At 46.3% G+C, this 18,562-nt stretch overlaps 2 protein-coding genes across 8 annotated transcripts; one reads left to right on the top strand and one right to left on the bottom strand.

The window, feature by feature from the left end:
* Window positions 1–3,918: 3,918 nt before the first annotated feature.
* Window positions 3,919–8,448, top strand: SRSF5 (serine and arginine rich splicing factor 5). Of its 4 annotated transcripts, none has more exons than XM_063159242.1 (8): window positions 3,919–4,067; window positions 4,496–4,639; window positions 4,815–4,885; window positions 5,100–5,195; window positions 5,539–5,608; window positions 6,907–6,980; window positions 7,295–7,405; window positions 7,562–8,448. In XM_063159242.1, exons 2-8 carry the CDS (start codon window positions 4,514–4,516, stop codon window positions 7,806–7,808), a joined length of 795 nt encoding a protein of 264 aa, XP_063015312.1. In that variant the 5' UTR covers window positions 3,919–4,067; window positions 4,496–4,513; the 3' UTR covers window positions 7,809–8,448. The 4 variants fall into 4 exon arrangements, 3 of the variants coding, with proteins under 3 accessions (XP_063015312.1, XP_063015310.1, XP_063015311.1); XM_063159240.1 differs by having other exon boundaries at window positions 7,559–8,448; XM_063159241.1 differs by having other exon boundaries at window positions 3,928–4,067; window positions 4,493–4,639; window positions 7,559–8,448.
* Window positions 8,204–16,818, bottom strand: SLC10A1 (solute carrier family 10 member 1). Of its 4 annotated transcripts, XR_010028099.1 has the most exons (7): window positions 16,509–16,818; window positions 14,886–15,432; window positions 13,962–14,172; window positions 12,845–13,023; window positions 11,744–11,940; window positions 10,309–10,683; window positions 8,204–10,196 (listed from the first exon to the last, which is right to left on the bottom strand). XR_010028099.1 is itself a non-coding variant. In XM_063159238.1 (6 exons), the coding sequence occupies exons 2-6, from the start codon at window positions 15,287–15,289 to the stop codon at window positions 10,517–10,519; spliced, it is 1,158 nt and encodes a 385-aa protein (XP_063015308.1). In that variant the 5' UTR covers window positions 15,290–15,565; window positions 16,509–16,818; the 3' UTR covers window positions 8,204–10,516. The 4 variants fall into 4 exon arrangements, 3 of the variants coding, with proteins under 3 accessions (XP_063015308.1, XP_063015307.1, XP_063015309.1); XM_063159238.1 differs by having other exon boundaries at window positions 8,204–10,683; window positions 14,886–15,565; XM_063159237.1 differs by having other exon boundaries at window positions 8,204–10,683.
* Between the last annotated feature and the right edge of the window lie 1,744 nt (window positions 16,819–18,562).

The following is an 18,562-nucleotide window of genomic DNA, read 5'->3' as shown; positions in this document are numbered from 1 at the left end:
TTGATTTGTTACTGAAATTCTTCAGTATTTCTCTTATTGCTAACCTGAAGTCAAGGGGGCAAGGAAGGGATGTAAATGGGGGAAGAGAAAGGACTCTTTCCAGCCTCTCTCCAGCAGTGTCAGGGGTGACACTGCAACCCAAACGTGATCTCTCAGGGCACAGGGGGGATGCTTTGCCTCCCAGGTTAATGGCTGAGTAAATAAATTCTCCAAACATTATGCCTTTTTGGGCAATTGATGCAGTTTCCTTTGAAATTTTCAAAAACACAAACTTTTTGGACTTTTTTTTTGCTTTTTAAAGTCCAAAATATCTTTCTTATTTTATTGGGTTCCGTAACCAAGAAAAAAATAAGTTATTTATAACTTTTATGTGTTTACTTTTTAGTCTGGTGAGGGAGCAGGGGAATATTACTGCTTGAGGGGGCTTCCCACCCTCCCCTGCTTCTCAAAGAAGGCTTGCCTTGTTTTAAGTGTTTTCCTTCTGCCTGTCTCCATAGAAAATATAAGAGATATGGGCTCTGGTATTCATTATAAGCTCCCAGCAGAGCAAGATCAATGAAACTGTAAATAAAGCAGCTGTGAGCCAGTATGGTATTTAGCTGTTGAAGTTAAAAATGTGCTTAACAAAAATGGAGTGTAATCATTTGGTGAGGGTCTTTATTCCCTCTTTCAGGAGTTTATGTGATACTGTCTTGTGGCTGGTGCTTCAAAGCCACCCAAGGCAGATCTTGCCTGAATTTCCATCTGTGTACCTACCTATCTACTACAGTGTGGAGCCTAGATCATGAAGCACCCAGTTGTGACACAGCCATGGCTAGTTTTACTGTTGAAATTAAGGATGTCAGTTTAAGCCACCCTTTTCTTCCTTGAATGTGAAAAGGATTTGGTAAAACAAAAAAAAATCCTTCAAAATGTTTTTTTCTTTAAATAGGGAATGATTTTTTAATGCTCTTCTTTATTTTGTTTTTCTTCCTTTTTTGTTCTAGCTTTGGAAAAAAAAAAAAAAAAACAAACAACAACCCAACCCAAAACAGAATTGAAGCCCCAGTGCAGCTGTCAGGAACACTTCAAGTTTCTTTGTTGTATACAAAGAAATTTTGTATACAACACTGTGTTGTATACAAATTTGTATACAAAATTTATTTATATCTATACAATTTTGTATACAAAATTTTGGTCACAGTGTTACACTTTGAGTGCAGAGCCCATCAGCATTTTGCCCGAGTCACTCTTCTCCCCTTCCATGAAGCTGCCTGCCAGAGCCAGTACTTTATGTCCATATTTCAGTCAGACAGCAGAGCTAGGGTCATGGAGAGCATTTTTCACCAGACAAGGAGTTCATTTTCCTTCCTCTCAGCAGCACAGCCCAGAGCAGCAGAGGATGATCAGGCCAGCCTTGTAACATGAATTCAGCATAGCCTGAAGAAAAGGCTTCTGAGCTTCCAGGAGATCCCCTCCCAGCAACAGACGGGGAGGGGTGGGAGGCACTGTGGGAGCAGCAACATATTTAAGCATCGTGATATTTATCAATTTTATCAGCTGTCTTGCAGCTGAGTCTAAGACATGTGAAAAGCAAAGCAAGGGTCACACAAGACCAGTGAAATTATCAAAGGCTGGAAGGACTGACAAGAAAAGATGAAAAGGGATAAATATGTGTATTTCAGCTGTGCAGGACAGCTAAGGAGGGTTGTTATTACTATCCAGAAGGAACAGTCCCAGGGAAGAAAAAGGAGTCTTTATCCTACTTCAGGGGCTTGTAACTCAATGTGACAGGAGAAATTCTGAAACATAAACATGGGTTAAACAGACAAAAAAAAAAAAGAGACAGCAAAGAGTTTTTCCTTATCAACAGTTTTCCACAAGCAGACATTAATCGTATCTGGCTGAGAATTTGTTTCAACTTTCATTTAATCTTCTGCTGCCTCATGACTTTCTCACTTCCAAATAGTAACTGTATTTACTTAATTCCCTTGATTAATAAACTACAAGACTTTTAGCCTGTTTGTGTGGCTCTCAACAACCAGAACTGCAGGAATGTAGGAATATGGACACTACTGGGCTAGCCAGCAGCAGTAATTTTAACAAGGCCTAGGTGGTCTTCAGACAACCTCAAGCCAGAGGGAGGAATAGCACTGCCTGTTTACAGAAAACTTGGAGAAACTGGGTAGGAAACAGGTGCTTGCTCGTGACCCTCACGCGAGAAATCCATGAGAGTAGAAGAGTATGTCACCTTTCTGCTGGTACCAGACTTGGGTAACACAGGAATGTCCTAAAGAGGGATTGTTGTCTTCTGAATCTTCTCCTGAGTTTTGATGCTTTTCATCCAGTGTTCTGATGCAGGGAGAATTCTGCTTGGCAGTTACAAGGACAAGGCTTTTTAAACTGCAGCTTTGCACTGCTAAATTGGGCAGCTCTTCCTTAAATGGGCACTCCTGCCCCTTCCTCCCTTCTCTATTCAGTTTTGTTGAAACTGAAGTTATTTTCAGCTTTGTTTTTCTCTCACTACAAGCTGGTTTTCATGGAGGTAAAATTTCAGAAGTCTGCTTGCTGCCTTTTCCAGCACTACCTTTTGCTGGTTTAGCTTTGTGTACCAGTTCACTCTGCAGACAGAAGAGGCCTGGTGTTGACAGGAACAGAACAGCCTGTTCCCATGGCACCTGTTAAAGCACTGTAACTCTCTATGAAATTAGCACTCTTACATTCAGATGTGCCACCTGACATTTATCTTCCTCAGCAGGCAAAGATTATGATCCACAGGGATAATCACCAGCATTGTCTTTCCTTGCTCAAAGTCCTCCCTGTATTGCAGATTTTCCCATCTGTGCATCATCCTGGCTTTTCTCACAGACACTGCCTCTGCCCAGGACAGAAATCTGCATCTTTGGAACGCAAGAAAGAAGTGAGTGATGCTGACAGTGCCCTTACCAAACCTTTAGCTACATGGTAGCCTTTCTCATCACTGCATGCAGCAGAAATAACTTTCCCATTTTTGGAACTCTGCATGCTGTTGCAGTTTGAGGAGTGACTGTGGGGGCAGTCATATAAAGCTATGATGTCAGCACCATCACGTGCTGTATTGTTCCAGGGAAACAGATGTCGGTGACTAAGCACGAAAAAGAGAAATTCATCCCATAGAGGTCATTAATAACAGCCCCTGGGTGTCACAAAGATGGGCCCCAAAGGGAAGGGGTAGGGGCTGGGACTCAGGGCAGCGTGGGACTTCAGGTGACAAGTCAGGAAAATGCTATTAAAAGGATCATACTGTAATTATCAAAATGCATCAAAAGAGGCAGCCTGGTGCAGCTGTAAGCCTGCTGGCTTTTTGTCAAAGTCAACTGATCCAGCAGTGCACAAATCTGGCAAAGAGGGTCACAGAGCTGCAGCCTCTGTCTGTACTGGAAAACTAGTGGGTGTATCTTCAACTTCCAGGTGTCTTCTTCATTTCAAATACCCCTTGGGACAATCTCTTGCCTTTACTGCAGCCACCTAGAAGGCAAACAGATAAATTCTGCAGAATTATGTAAAATGGAGACAAAGCTCAGCTCTCTCCCTTGTCGTTAGACATTTGATTCCAAATGAGGATTTCAGCATATCAGAAGCTCCTTATATATTTTCCTCCCCTCGCTCTTGGTTTATCAGTAGCCACAAACGCCTGAAGCAAGGCTTGCCCGCCCACGGGGGCGGCACAGGTTTTAGCCTGTTGTGTACCGGGTGAGTAAAAGAGCCCCGGTGGTTGCGTTCACCCCTCAGCACAGCTCTCCCGGCCGAGGCCCCCGGCGCCCCGCTGCCGCCCCAACATGGCTCCGCCTGAGGGCGCCGGCGCGGCCCCCCCGCCCTGACCTGGATTCCCCGGGAAGGGGCGTGGCCACCGCCCCCGCCAATGGCCGCGCGGGGCGGCGCTGAGGCGCGGGGCCGCCTCCATTTCGCGGCGCAGCGCCGGTGTTGCGCAGCACTCGGAGCCGTCTGTCGCCCGGGGAGGACGTATCCGCCCGACCGATCCGCCGATCGTCTGCCGCGCCGCACCGCGCAACCGTCCGGCTCGGCCTGCTCCGAGACCCACAGCCCAGGTTCGTAAAAGCTCCGGGTGCTTCCCCGCAGAGCGGAGCGCGGGGGAAGCGGGGCGTGTGCGGTTCGGGACGCTTGTGCTGTGTGCCCGGCCGGCCCGCGGACCCCCGGCCGGCGTTGTCGGCGCTCCGTTCCGCTCGGAGCGGCAGGGTCTGTGCCGAAGGCGGGTGCGGCACAGCCGCCATTTTGTGGTAGAACGATGGCGTTTGCTTTTCTTCTTCAGCTGGGCGGGCGGGGCTAGCTGGGCGGAGAGGCAGCTGGGCGGGGCAGGAGGCCGAGCGCCGGCTCCTATTGGGCGGGGGTGAGGCGGTGTCCGCCCGCCGCATTCCCATTGGCCCTGGGCGGGGGCGGGGCCAGCTGGCGCAGTGCGGCAGCGGCGGCGGGCGGTGCTGAGTCACCGGCGGGCCTGACGCGCCTGTCCCCGCAGCAGGGCCGCGCAAACACAGCCATGAGCGGCTGCCGCGTCTTCATCGGGAGGCTGAACCCGGCCGCCAGGGAGAAGGATGTGGAGAGGTTTTTCAAGGGGTACGGCCGCATCCGCGACATCGACCTGAAGAGGGGCTTCGGCTTCGTGGTGAGTGCGCCCTCTCTCCCTTCCCCACTCCCTTGGTGCTCGCTCGCGTTTGAGGTTTATGAAGCTCTTTCGAAAGAAAATCATGAACGTGCTCACCAAGACACGCCACGTAGCTAATCAGCATCTGCTCGTTCATTGGAATGTAATTGCTTGGTTTTATTGCTTGGTTGTGCAGGAGTTTGAGGATCCGAGGGATGCAGATGATGCTGTTTATGAATTGGATGGAAAAGAACTTTGCAGTGAAAGGTGAGGTGCCTTATTTCATGGCTATACAACCTTGGGGGGGGATAAGGGTTGTATAAGTCAATTTGTAAAAGTAAATTTCAGTTTGAATTGTGTTATCAGTATTGGTCAAACTATTTTGGTTTTGTTTGCTTTGTCTTTGTCCTGAGAATTACAACTGTGTATCAAAAAAGAAATATATAAAAACACGTGTTTTGTTATGTGTTTCTCTTCACAGGGTGACCATTGAGCATGCCAGAGCACGCTCGAGAGGCAGAGGCAGAGGGAGGTACTCTGACCGGTTCAGTAGCCGCCGCCCGCGCAGTGACAGGAGGTAAGTGCAGCTTTGAGCCAGTGCAGCTTAAAAAAAGAATGGTTTGGGCTCAGCCCAGAGAATGTGAGCTGCAATGAGCTATTAAAAGGTGTTATTTGCCTTTGAAGTCATTTGTTGTGGCAGCAGGATAGTGAAGATTACAGAACTTCTCAGATATGCCTGTCATCCTTACGCTTCCTCCCTTAAGTACTTAATGCCTGCCCTAGATTGCACAGGCCATTACATAGCTTAGGTTATAGTACTAATGATGATATGCTGATACTAGCTCTTACAGCACTCGTTAATATTAACATGGTTATATTGTATTTACTGATAGAACTCAGAATTGTTTGTTTCAAAACAGAAACGCCCCACCTCTAAGAACAGAAAATCGCCTCATAGTGGAAAATTTGTCTTCCCGTGTCAGCTGGCAGGTTTGTTGAAACATGATTATCTATTTTGACTTCATTTAATGGGTATGTAATGTAATGTAATTATTTTGGAGAACAATTAATTAAATTAAAACCTAATTTATTAAAATGTTTATGTGATTAATATGATTTTTAGTAACGTAACTTAAATATTTTAAATGAAAGCTAGTTAATGTTAATTCATAATAATAATACATTTATATGTTTGAGGATATATATTTATTTTTTTTCTTGTTTTTAAAATCCATTTTAACCACATATTAAACCCTTTATTTGCCAGCCTATCTGTGTCGTTGGCCTTATGACGAGGAGTGCCTGTGGGTTATCCTAATCGTTCTGTCTTGGTCACTCTTGGTCGGGCCTGGTTGACTTTCCAGTCAGCTCCTACAATGTCACTTGGCCACCTCTAGATCTGTGTTTGCCGGTCTAGACGTAATCGATGCACTCCTTAAAGTGCCACATTGCAGCGGTCCCAGAGCGTTAACGAGATCTGATTCCTAAGTTGAGAGCTGTTCTTCCTGTAACGCTTCCGAATAACGAGGTCCTGGTCGAAAAGAGTTGAAAGATTGGAAATTAGGTGGTCGTTGGAATCCTGATCGCAGTAAAGTGGTCCTTGGTGCCATCAAGCATAGAGAATGGATCCATCCATAGTCTCCTGATAGGGAGGGCAGTGCGATTAATGGCTTCCATCGACTGGGTAGTGTTCGGCAAGTGGGTGGCGAAGAGCCAGTCGGGCATATGTCATGACGGTATCTCCGGTCGCTTAATGCAGTTTGCTGCTTGGCTAGCCTAGGGAAATGTTTATAAAGGTAAAGTAAACTATATTTTTAATGACATATGGGGCACAAAATAATTGGTGTTATGTAAATGTAATTTTGTATTCGTATAAGACTTGTAATGTAAATGGAGACTGAAATAGTCCAAAAAATATATGGGTAGCATTTCAAAGTCAATTCAGTTGATATAAAAATGTGCTTTTTATTTCTTTTTTCTCTCTCTTTCTTTCTCTTTGCTACTTAAACTATAAAATCATTTTAGACTAATACTTACCTTAATATTAAGACCCTTTTATTAGCATTTTGCTTAAAGCAATATGCTTTTCTCATTTATTTCGTGCCCTGATACAGATCATGATACAGATAATGCAATTTTGATTACAAGTGTGGCAGTTGCCATGTTTGTGATTTATCTAACAACTTCTCTTTCAGTAGTCATAAGTTTCTTTTGTTTGCTTTAAGCTACTTTTGTATGAATAAATGTTCATTTCACTTCTTTGCGTAACAAAAGTGGTCTTGTGTTAGGATCTCAAAGACTTCATGAGGCAAGCCGGGGAAGTAACCTTTGCAGATGCACACAGACCTAAGTTAAATGAAGGGTAAGCCTGTCAAGTGATCTCTTGAAAGCTGTAGATTAACCTGTATGCGTAATGTTTGGGGAGGGAAGCTGGCTACTTTCAGTGTCAGCAGCTGTTCATGGCTTAATTTAGCTACCCTTTGAAAATGTACATAGGAAATGTTTGGGGAGGGGAATTTTTCATGCTTCAGCGATGACAAAGGATAATTACACTGGGCACTGTAGGTTTTGGGGTTTTGTTTGGTTGGTTTTTTCCTACTGTAAATTTTGCTTTTATTGGTAACTACAACCTGTAATAGTGAGCTTTGTTTGTGTTTTTTTTTTTTTTTTTCATAGGGTGGTTGAATTTGCCTCTTACAGTGATTTAAAGAATGCTATCGAAAAGCTTTCTGGTAAAGAAATTAATGGAAGGAAAATTAAACTAATTGAAGGCAGCAAAAGGCACAGGTACGGATTTCTACTCTTAATAATGCTTAAACATTCAGTGAGCACCTTTGGAGTCAGCGGGCAGGCAGCCAGGCCGGAGGGCTGCGGAGTGCGTGGCTGGGGCCGGGGGGTTGCGTGGCTGGCGCTGAGCGGCGCTCCCCGTTGGCTCCTCAGCAGGTCCCGGAGCAGGTCGCGGTCACGCAGCAGGAGCTCCTCGGGCTCGCGCAGCCGCTCTCGCTCCCGCAGCCGCAAGTCCTACAGCCGGTCGCGCAGCAGGAGCCGCAGCAAGTCGCGGTCGGTCAGCAGATCTCCGCTGCCCAGCAAGAGCCAGAAACGGGCTTCTTCCAGCAGATCCAAATCTCCCTCATCCGTAGACCGGCAGAGGTCTAGATCGAGGTCCAGATCTGTTGATAGTGGCAACTGAACTATAAATAACTTGCCCTGAGGGCCCTTTTTTAAACCATACTTGCTAAAACTTGTGGTAAGTATGTGACTTTCTGTGGGAAAGGGTTTGGATGGGGAGAGGGGAGGGAAAGGGGAACTTTGTAGATGTGGACCATGGTGGGAAGGGTTATTGACTAATTGTATTAAATGTTTTTGATAACCCTTTTCTTGCTCACATTTTTTGTGAATGTCTGAAGTGTATAGTTTGTGTATATTGGCAGAGCTCTTTATAACTAAACCAGACAAATTTTTTTGTACTCTAAAGTCATCGGAACACTTAATTCTCAGTATATTCAACTGTGAATAGCAACTAAAAGCATTGATGTCTCAGACTAATAGTTTTAGACTTCTAAGAGAGCTCTATATGTGCTGTACATAAAGCTTTATTTCAGAGGGTATTTTTTTGTGCTTTTGAGACATTGTTTCAGCTATAGGTCAGCAGATTAAGTGCTGATCGGTACTGGTAATAAAACTTTATTTTAAAATATTTTCATTTAATAAGACTTGCACTACACTAAGAAAATGCCCATTTCACTGCCCTGTGGTAATAATATTCTAAAAAGCACTCTTATTTCTTGATACCTAAGAATGAAATAGTTCAAATAAAGTATAAAGAAACATTTCTGCTTCTAGTTTGTTTCTTGTTGTTAATAAAGTGATTGTGACTGTGTTAAAATGTTTCCTAAAGGTGGAGCTGTGCCAAAGTGATAACTGTTTTGGACAGGGATGAGAATTAGCATCCTTCTAAATACGTTGTGTGATGTCCTTGGATGTCTCTGTGTTCTGAAATAAGAACATGGATAATCAGGCTGTCATAGTTCATAGCAAAAAGTGGAGTGGATGAGTCATTTAGCTTTTAATGACTTGGGATAATAAGTGTGGAGTGTTAAAGACATGTAGTCAGCATTCTTCCTTAGTGTATTTGCATGTTTTTATGAGAACACTGAAGTGTCCATAAACCATTTTTGTGAGCATTAGTTCTCATTCTGGGGGAAGAGGGATTTTTAAGTCAGTGGGTGGGAGTAATGCAGTAGTAGTACCATGAGGGTCTATGTTTTAGTGCTTGTGCCTTCCAGTTGCAGCAGTTCTCTGCAGTCCTTGTATTTCTTGAGCCCTCCCCCACAAGAACTTAAGAATTAATTTTTTAAATAAAGTGTTTTCTTATAAAGTGCTTTACAAAGCTATTCTAGTAATCTGTAGAAACCTTTAAAAAGATCATTGTAGCCTAGGCTCAGATTTGGATAGATCGTGGGAAGTGCAAGGTGGTTCCTCTAGGAGCCAGGAGGTTGGGTGTTTGGCCTCTGCAGCCCTGCTGCTCTTTCTCCCTGCTGCTGCTGAGTTCTGGGGTACCAGGCTCAGGAAGGAGGAGGAGCTCTTGTACTGTGTGGGTCTGTCTGTTGAGGTGGCACTCGAGAGCAGGCCTGGGAAGGGGGTAGGATCCACAGTTAACTGGGTTGTTACCACTCAGCTTTGGGGAATGGGAGGCTTCATTCTCAGAGCCTTAGTGGTGCAGATGTTCATCCCAAGAGGTGTCTAGTAAGAGGGCTCTAACGTGCAGGGGTGAAGATAGCATTCACACTCATCAGGGTTGGAAGGACAGCTGTGTAGAGATCTTGAGTCGGTCATCCTAACTTGGATGATGATGGGCATCTGTGTCCAAGTGGGACTTGGCTTCCACTGGAGCCCAAGTAGCTGAAAGCACTTGGATGGGATGAAAGGGATCGCGGACTTCTTTCAGGTTAAATGTGAAGTATTATCTGCTCCGTAAATAGTTGTTCCAAATTGTGTTTTTAGACCACACCACTTGCTGTGCAAGCAGCATGAGCAGGTGCCTGCATTATCCCTGGGGAGCTGGCTCTTGAAATGATGAGCTTCCTGTTCAATTCCCAGGCTTTGCAGTGTGGAGGCTTATGTTGATTCCTGGCATAAGAAATGATGCTGTTTATTTATTGTAGGTTCTTGGTACAAACCAGTTTATTCTTAATTAAGATGAACTCCTTTGGGTTACAAGGCATAGTCTGGACGTGGGAGATGTTGATGCCAGTCTTTTCTGGTACTGTGTGTGTAGTGTGACCATACCTAGGTGGTGTCTAGAACAGGTGTGGTGTTGAGTTCAGTGACTGCTACAAAAGAAGGCATGTTTAAGGTTCATCTGGTGTTGGAGGTACAGCTTGCTGGGCCCAAACTCCGCATACAAAGGCAGTTTGTAGCCATGATCATGATTTGTGTGGCCTCTGCTCTGGGGAATCAGTGGTACCACATAGTACCTGTTGGAGGATGGGAGAAACCAACAGCCCATGGGCTTGCTTGGCTGTGCATTTGATCTCACTGGCTTCTGCATGGAGAAACTTCACAACTCATTCTGGGTCTGTTAAAGGAATTAAATTAATCTGCAGTGATATTGTCAGGATCTGCTTCCATTACGTGCCAGCAGGACAGTTACAGGTAAGTGAAATTAAGAAAGGCAGTGATTTACTTACAGGTAAAACTGGGACAGTCACTGGAATGTTTTTCAGCTGTCCTAAAGGGTTGTCACAATGACTTTGAAGTCACTGAAAGTCTCCTCTCTGGTCTGACAGAGTGAGGCTTAGTCTGGAGCAAAGTCTCTGGGAATAACCGTGGGTGCAGATGGCTCGGTGGCTGCTGTGAGGGGAGCATTTCCATAGGTTTGACAGAACAGCTGGAGACCTATGAGCTGGCTGCAGAAGGTGGAGCTTGGAGGGTTGTGAGAGCAACTGCTGCAGAATCCATATATTGTTTTCCTGGTTTTCCACTGTTTCTGCAATGTCTTAACACTGATTTCATTTCTTGAGCTCTAAATGTGTCCACTCCTGCACAGATAATTTTTGCTGCATCTGAAGAAAGAGAAAAATGTGACAATAGGCAATTCTGAAACCAGGTTAGGGAAAGATTGTGATAACTACAGCTGGAAATACTGGGTAATTTAAAACAAGAGGAAGGAACTTAGGATTCCTGCTGAAAGACTGAAGCCATTTTGCTTCCAGTCAATTATGACCCGGAGGCTGGAATACCACTTTTTTGTTACAGTCTTGCCAGCACTTGCACGTCTGTTTCCAGTATCAACTGCTTTGCTCTGAACACACCCAAGGATCCAAGTGAGTGTGTTTTCCCCCCCATTAAGTTGCCCTCCTGCATAGCTGTAAGATGTGGTGAAGTGATGCTGAAGCAGCTCTGTAGCAGCTACTCCACTGCATCTCTCTCCAGGCAGTGGAGAAAAGTACTGGCAGCATCAGAGGGATGGTGGGTGGAGGATCTCATTCACCCATCTGTGCAGTCACCTGAGCTTGGAATTAAGGACCTCCTGGAGTTGGAGACGAGTCTATTTCACATCTGTACCAATATTGTATATCTTTTAAAATGAATTTTCAATCTCTTTATGTATTTTTAATGTACTTTTCTAGCAAAAGATCCAAATGTTTTGTTCCTTTGGCTGCAGTATTTGGCAGTTCTGTCCTCTCAGGGAATCACTTAACAGCTTGAAGCAAAGCCTGGGATTCGTTGCATCAAAGAATATGTAATGTTTTTGTGTAGTTTTAGCCACACGCAAACACCTCTGTTCTTTGCAAGTGCTTAGTGCCAGTCATGACTTTTCACAGGGTATTCACTGTAGCCTAAAGCACCAGACTGTGAAAACCTGAGCAGTGGTAGTTTTGATAGTATGTAGCTGTGTGAAACATCCTGCTCATGCAAGAAGTCAATGGAATTTCTAAGGTGTTCAGTTACCTCAGAATTTTTGACTCTGATTTGAATTTAATGTGCTGGGTATGTAATCTCTAGTTAAAGAGCAACTGGATTCTGCCTTTATAAAGCAGTGATGCATTGGTTGTTGCATTGTAAGCATGCATGGCTTAGCAATGGAAAGTATAAGAACTAAAGGAGCAAAGCTGTACTTGCCATTGGCTTGCTTTATTCTGTCATGGATCCGAAAGGCCAGGATGAGCAGAAATCCTTCTCCAAGCTGGAACAGCAAGTAGAGCAATGGGAAGAAGTACAGGGGGCCAATGATCTCTGGGGCAAAGGCAACCTTGAGGATAGCTAAGCCAAGCTGTACGTTCTGGCAGCCAGTTTCCATGCACACTGTCCGTCTGCACCTGAAGGAGTAAAATAGATTACAGATTTAAATTGCTTCCAAGCAACTGAAACAGAGCCCTGCCTACCTTGCTGGTGCACTTCTTGTGGCTAAAAGCTGCTCTGTCAGGAACGGCACTGCAGTCCCAGAAGGTTTTGCCTCCTGCTCCATTGGCAATGGGCAGAGACAGATCATGTTACAAATGTGAACTTTGTTCATAATGGCGTGGGAGGCCTTGTGTCCTGCTCTGGACTCTGCAGCTTCCTGCAGAGAAGTAATCTGAAGTGGCAAGAGTCCGACATATGAAGGTTTAAAGTCTAGGAGGATTCCTATCTGGTTTATGTAGGACAAGGAGGAGCAGGTTTTATATGTCAGGTTTTCATTCTAAATTCCTGGGGCTGTAGCGGAGAATGCACTGACTGATTTGAGGTAGTAACCAGCTGGGGAATAATCATGTCACTTGGGGTTTGAGCTCTGTTGGTATTTCTCAGTTGTTTTGCATTTGGGTTTTTTCTTGGAACTATTTTTTTCCCCCAGCTTCGTTACCAAGAGCACAGGGTGGTAATATGTTTAGCAGGTCACTTGTGGCCTTAAGCAAAACCATCCATCTACTTGTTCAGTGAACCTTCCATGGTGATCAGGTGCCTGTGCCAAAGACACCTGCTTAGCTATTCCTCCCCTCTCAGCTAAGCCAAGCAGAGGTTAAAGTAATTTCTCTTTCCACTCAAGCTGTGGAGTCACTGGCTTGGGACCAGCTTGTACTGTCTGGTTGTATTCCTAGATCCTATTTTGGGTGAATGAGATCAATGTTCTACTGAAGTATATTCCTGAAATTCACATTTTCACCATTGCTCCACAAAGCAGAGCTGCCAAATCTCTCTGTTCCTGATGAGAGAGAGAGGGGAGGGAGGTGTGGAAGAACATACCGGTCATCAAGCTTGAAGGCTGCAGAGACAGCGTAGCCCAGCAGGAGTCCAGTAAGGGGCATTAAGGCAGAAGTTCCCAGGAGAGGTGGTGACAAGACAACCATGATACAGCTTCCCATATGGGCCACAGATAGAGCAATTACAGCAGCAGATGACAGTAGAAGCATAACCATCCCTGCCTGAAGTAAAAGTGATTGACAAGAGAGAAATCCCCAGCAAAATTTGCCTCAGCTGTTAGAAGCCGCTGTACCCAGTTCTCTGTCCATCACGTGAAGTACACAGAGGGCATAAGTGCCTTTCATTTACATACTTGTTATCAGTAATCAACAAGAGACCATCCTGGGCTAGTACCAAGAGAGACCTTAAATAACCAAATACCTTTCTAGTCTATGTGCAAAATGTCTGCTCTCTCTGCACAAGCTGCTTGTTTCTCAGGCATTGCTACTTGTCTCTGTCCAGATCCCTTTGTGGCTTTAGTCTACCCCAAGCAGGTGCTGAGGAAACCACTTTACTCACAGTTAGAGCCTAGCAGAGTTCTTGAGTTAGACAATGGTGTATCTGGTTGTCTGGATTTCTGTTTTGCTGTTTAAATGCCTGATGTGTAAAGGAGGCAGGGATGTGATTCCAGGCCCTAAGTGGGCACTTGGTGATACAGTGGCTTCTGTTGGATAGGTATCTCAACGAATTAAGCAGCAATTTTGTGATTTGATTTTTGCCTCGTGCTAGAGAACAGTGGATTGGTTTTAATCTGTTTTGGGGTGGCTATTGTTTGGTTGGTTGGTTTTTATCTGGGTTCTGCTTTTGTAGCAGTAGTAGTTGGGGGCAGTGCCTGTGATGTTCATTAGTGCTGATGTAGCAAAAAACTTCCTAAGTTAAAACTGAAGCAAAAGGGGAATGTAGGAAGTTGGCTACAAAGTGTTTGCCTGGAAAAGATGAATTACTTCTTCTCGGGCAACTTTTTTAACAATTAAAGCGGGGAAGTGCTTGTCTTGAGCTCTGTCCTCAACCCTTTCATTGATTTGTGCCATGTCTTAGAGAAGTTAATATGTCCGTGATTCTATTTTTGAGAACTTCCTCAAGGCCCTTGATTGAAAGGCAACTAGCACAGGATACTTACCTTGGTGATAAAGCCAGTGTACTGTGGTTTCTTCTCATTCAAGATGATGCCAGTGGCACAGGGGATTAGCATCAGCACCAGGAAGGTGATTATTCCTTTGTAAGGTACCTTGCCCTCCAAATCACCCTCAGACAGTCCTCCCGAGTACAGGTACAGAAGCAGTGGCATCAATCCAATTGCCAGGACCATGGAACATGCGGTCATTACAACACTGAGATGAAGAAACGACCCCTCAGTGGAAGAACAACTCTTTTTAAAAATGGAATATGCTAATCTGATTACTTGCCTGGACAGATGATTTTAATAGAAGACTTAACCTTGCTTTTTCCCAACTTGTCTCTGAGATCTCTACAACATCACTGTCAGATTGTAGAAGGATGTGATGAGAAGGGAGAAGATGACTCAAGTTTCATGCTGAGAAAGGGTACATACATACCCATGACAAGGGTACAGTTCACATTTCAGAAATTCACTACTGAGAGAAAAAGTAATACTTTGTATTTTTGTGCTGTATCTTGCTTATCGCTAGGGTTTGTTGGAGAGTGGTGTTCTGCTAGTTCAACATTTCTCACTGATGCAGCCTCTTCAGGCAGCATGATCAGTGCACACAGAACTGCATGTATAGACACAGCATATATATATATATATGCTCTATGTACTGCTACGTGGAGATGAAAACGTGTTCCTGCACCTATGTTATCAACAACAGCATGCCAATGATTCAGAGCAAGGTACAAAGTGCCATTGTAAAACAGGGACAAATGAACTTTTTGAGCAATATGGGTGCTTTAAAAATGTTTTGGATTTAGTATTTCAGTCTTTGTCCAGCTTCTCAGGGCCTCCTAATGTTGATTAAATTAGTTTCTGAACCAGCCATATAACTAGATTAGCCTGGACAATGGACACGTACATAGCTTTCCTTACCTGAGGTTCATGTCCCCTCTCAGTGCCAGGCTAAAGATGTTGGAGAGGTTTCCCCCTGGGCAGCAGCCACAGATGAGGATGGCCAGGGATTCTGGGGTGCCCAGCTGGAAGAGCTTGCCCAATATGAATGCTGTCAAGGGCATGATGCTGTACTGAGCCAATATGGCTATTGCCACACCTTTAGGTCTCCTGAGGTGAGTTGTGATCTTGGCTATCTCCATTGTACATCCCAGAGACACCATGATGACCAGGAGGACCACGATAAGGATTACATTCAGGGCTGTGTCCATAGCCTGCTGTCCAAATGCAAAGGGTGGTGCCAGACTGGTCAGGGAGGTGCTGCTCTGCGTGCAACCTGGGCTCCAAAGTTCTGGGCTATCAAAAGCTCCCTTGGTCTCGTTCATCCTGCTGAGGGGTTAGGAGGTCCCTTCTTCTGTAAGTGGCTGGGAAGGTGAGGGAAGAATTGATTCAAAAGTCCAAATAACATTAAATTAATGGAAGCAAAACATGAGCTCTCTTTCAGGACACCACTCTTAGCCTTCAGCACCTGTTGAAACAGAAATCTGCATTTAGAGCAATCAGCTGTGAACCTCATTCATTTTGGAAATATCCTGTGCAGTTTGTTTATCTTCTGCTCTGGTCCTCCACTTCTTCCAGCATCCACCCTCACAATGAGACAGCTGGTGAGAGTAAGAGGAAGACAGCTCAAGGTGGGTAGAGAAGACAGGTAAAGATGGGCACTTCATACAAATGAAAATAAACCAGAGCTCCTCTCATTCACAAGATACTGCTGAGGCCAATACTTGAAAACATGATGCATCCAGGGTACTTTGTTTTTAATGAGATTATAAAATACTTATTCTTCTGGCCATAAATAAAGCTTTTGATAGTGAAGTCTAGGAAGATATTACTATGCAGATGAGTAATTTCTCTAGTAAACTCTTAGGGGCCTTCAGATCTCTTTTCCTGATGTGTTAAATCTGCCACTGTCTAGAAATATTTTAGTTGCATATAGGAATTAATTCTCCAAGCCTTACCAACTTTGAAAATATTATTCCCTCCTTGGTGTTGAGGGAAAGTCCTGCTGGTAGGTACCTCAACTGACCTCTGCAGTGCAAGGCTGAGGCCCATGGGCACAGCAGTGCTGCATTCAGGGCCTGGGGTGTTCTGCACTGTGATCCAGCTGGGGCTGCAGACATCACACAGACTGTCCAAGCAAAGCCAAAGAGGCAGCTGTTCCCCAGTCCAGATTGGCACCTGCCCTGTGTTTTCAAGGCTGCACGGCATGACACACACTCAGTGCCGTGGTGTGCAGGGAAGCAGGGCCTGGCAGCTGGTGCTGGGGCACAAAGAGGGACTGGAAAGGTGGCTGATCCTCCAGCTTCTGCAAGGGTGACTGCTGCTCATCCTGCCACTGCTCCCTGTCCCTGGCTGTAATAGCGGATGGGCTTCCCTACACCTGCCATGCCCTCAGGTGTCATACTTCCTGATCCCTCAGCAGGTTTTGCCTTCATCTAAGGCAGTTATTGCCCTCAGATTGACCTTAGTCATCCCCTAGGTCAAGGGAGTGACTCTAGAAACAGAGCTGAGCATGTTAAACCAGAGCAAAATGGACGCTGTTACCTTAGTGCCAGTGGATGCAGCTGTAGGAAGCTTTGGCAGATCACCCGCTGCTCCATCCTTTCCTGGCTGGGCTTGGTGAGCTGTAGTACTCTTCAGTCCTCCAGCTTCAAGAAAATCCCCCTTGGTAAAATCCCATCTTCTGCTTGCAGGGTATAAAGCCTGGGTCTAAAAGAGCCTCACAGAGAGGGAAGTTGCTGTTCTTTGGTAGTTGTACTACCAGGACTGAGGAAGGGATTTCAACTGGGGAGATTTGCTGCACTATGGCTGAGCTCTAATTCCTTTGCTGAAGGGCATTATGATGCTGCAGTAGCATGCCCATTGCTTCTATTCATCTGGGAGTTCAGCAGGCTCAGCCTCTGCAGCCCTATTGCTCTGGAAACATTGCTGGAGGCAGGCAGGAATGTCAGGGCTCCGTGTTCCTCCCCACTTGCTCTTGCTTTGGTTGGGAACTTTGTTTTCCAGGCTGGCAGCCAGGCCGGAAAAGCACCAACAACAGCTCAGGAGGTCAGCACAGTCATCCCCATCGGGTGGGAAGGAGCAGTACCTGTGGCTCTCAGTGGCTCTGCACGTCCATGCCCATGGCTTCTCCTACACCCTTGTGAGCACCACACTGCCCTTCTTGGGGACAAGGGGCCCTTCAGTAAGTCACAGATGGTGCCTTGAGGCCCCTGTGTCACTGTGGTGGCACAGTTGTGCCTTGGCTCACTGCTGGGCTCTGGATGAGCAGGTGGGGCGAGGAGCCCTGCAGCACCGTGTGCAGTTTGATTTTCTGTAGGCATCTGCAAGACTACCAGGCACAAGCAAGGGCTGCCCAAGTAGTACATGGGCAAGATCCATACAAATTAAGATAAAGTGCAGGAGCAAAGTCCACAGCAATTCTTTATCCCTCACTTAAAGAGTTTTTCCCCTGTGAATCCCCAGCAATCTTCCTAAAGAAATGCTTGGTTTTCACCATGTTTGTCTTTCAGCTGTGTGCTGAATTTTGTAAGAAAGAATGAGTCAAGCAATATATATATAAGCAATAAAGTGCTTATAAAGTGCTATTGCCTCAGCAGCACCTGCTCTTCCCCTAAACTCAGTGTAGCTCAGGTTTTTAAAATGACAATGTTCTAATATTCTCACCCTTTCTAGGACTGTAGAATAATGTTTAAATGACTCTAATAATTTAAAAAATGCCTGTTAGTTGTACATTGTTCAAGCATTCCTACTGGTTCCTGGTAGTTAATGGAGGAAACACCACAGGAGCCAAGGAAGAGACTGGTTGAAGAAATTAAGATCGTTATTTCACCTTGGTTCATGCTTGTGCATCTAGTTATTTGACGTGGGCACCAGAGCTGGGAGTTTGCATTGAAGTGTGGCCAAAGAGCTGCATCTCGGCTGTAAAGACGCTGCTCCCGGCGGCAGGGCCTGGGTGGCAGGATGGCTGAGGGAAGGCTGGAGGAAGGAGCGCGCTCCCACTGCGGGGCAGCGGGCCCGGGAGTCGCACCGGGGGCCCAAGGACCCGCCTTGCCTCAGAGGACGCGCTCGCCTTGCAGGAGGTGGCTGTCTAACCCCTGGGCAAAGCGTGCCCTTTCCGTGCTTCGGCCGCTCCCTGGAAGGGCTCAGCTCCTGAAAGGCAAACTCCCAGCTGCCCTTACAGTGCTGTCCGCCTTTCAGTGCGAGCTGAGGGGCGCTGCAGCAGCCGGGCCCGCGGGAGGGCACTGAGGGCTCAGGGGCGCTGCAGCAGCCGGGCCCGCGGGAGGGCACTGAGGGCTCACGGGCGCTGCAGCAGCCGGGCGGGAGCAGGGCCGGCCCGCGGGAGGGCACTGAGGGCTCAGGGGCGCTGCAGCAGCCGGGCGGGAGCAGGGCCGGCCCGCGGGAGGGCACTGAGGGCTCACGGGCGCTGTAGCCGGGCGGGCGGGAGCAGGGCCGGCCCGCGGGAGGGCACTGAGGGCTCAGGGGCGCTGCAGCAGCCGGGCGGGAGCAGGGCCGGCCCGCGGGAGGGCACTGAGGGCTCAGGGGCGCTGCAGCAGCCGGGCGGGAGCAGGGTCGGCCCGAGGGAGGGCACTGAGGGC

Source organism: Melospiza melodia, chromosome 6 (genome assembly GCF_035770615.1).
Source record: "Melospiza melodia melodia isolate bMelMel2 chromosome 6, bMelMel2.pri, whole genome shotgun sequence".
Taxonomy (NCBI): domain Eukaryota; kingdom Metazoa; phylum Chordata; class Aves; order Passeriformes; family Passerellidae; genus Melospiza; species Melospiza melodia.
Note: the sequence above shows the minus strand (reverse complement) of the source record. Positions and strands in the feature narration are given on the sequence as shown.

Excerpts from the sequence above, each read along its gene's own strand:
- SLC10A1 (XM_063159238.1), bottom strand. The coding sequence starts at position 15,289 with ATGAACGAGACCAAGGGAGCTTTTGATAGCCCAGAACTTTGGAGCCCA. Across the intron at positions 14,173-14,885 it reads AGAGGGGACATGAACCTCAG|TGTTGTAATGACCGCATGTT; the intron begins GTAAGGAAAGCT and ends TCTTCATCTCAG. Across the intron at positions 11,941-12,844 it reads GCCTTCAAGCTTGATGACCG|GTGCAGACGGACAGTGTGCA; the intron begins GTATGTTCTTCC and ends TTACTCCTTCAG.
- SRSF5 (XM_063159240.1), top strand. The coding sequence starts at position 4,514 with ATGAGCGGCTGCCGCGTCTTCATCGGGAGGCTGAACCCGGCCGCCAGG. Across the intron at positions 4,640-4,814 it reads AGAGGGGCTTCGGCTTCGTG|GAGTTTGAGGATCCGAGGGA; the intron begins GTGAGTGCGCCC and ends TTGGTTGTGCAG. Across the intron at positions 6,981-7,294 it reads AGACCTAAGTTAAATGAAGG|GGTGGTTGAATTTGCCTCTT; the intron begins GTAAGCCTGTCA and ends TTTTTTTCATAG.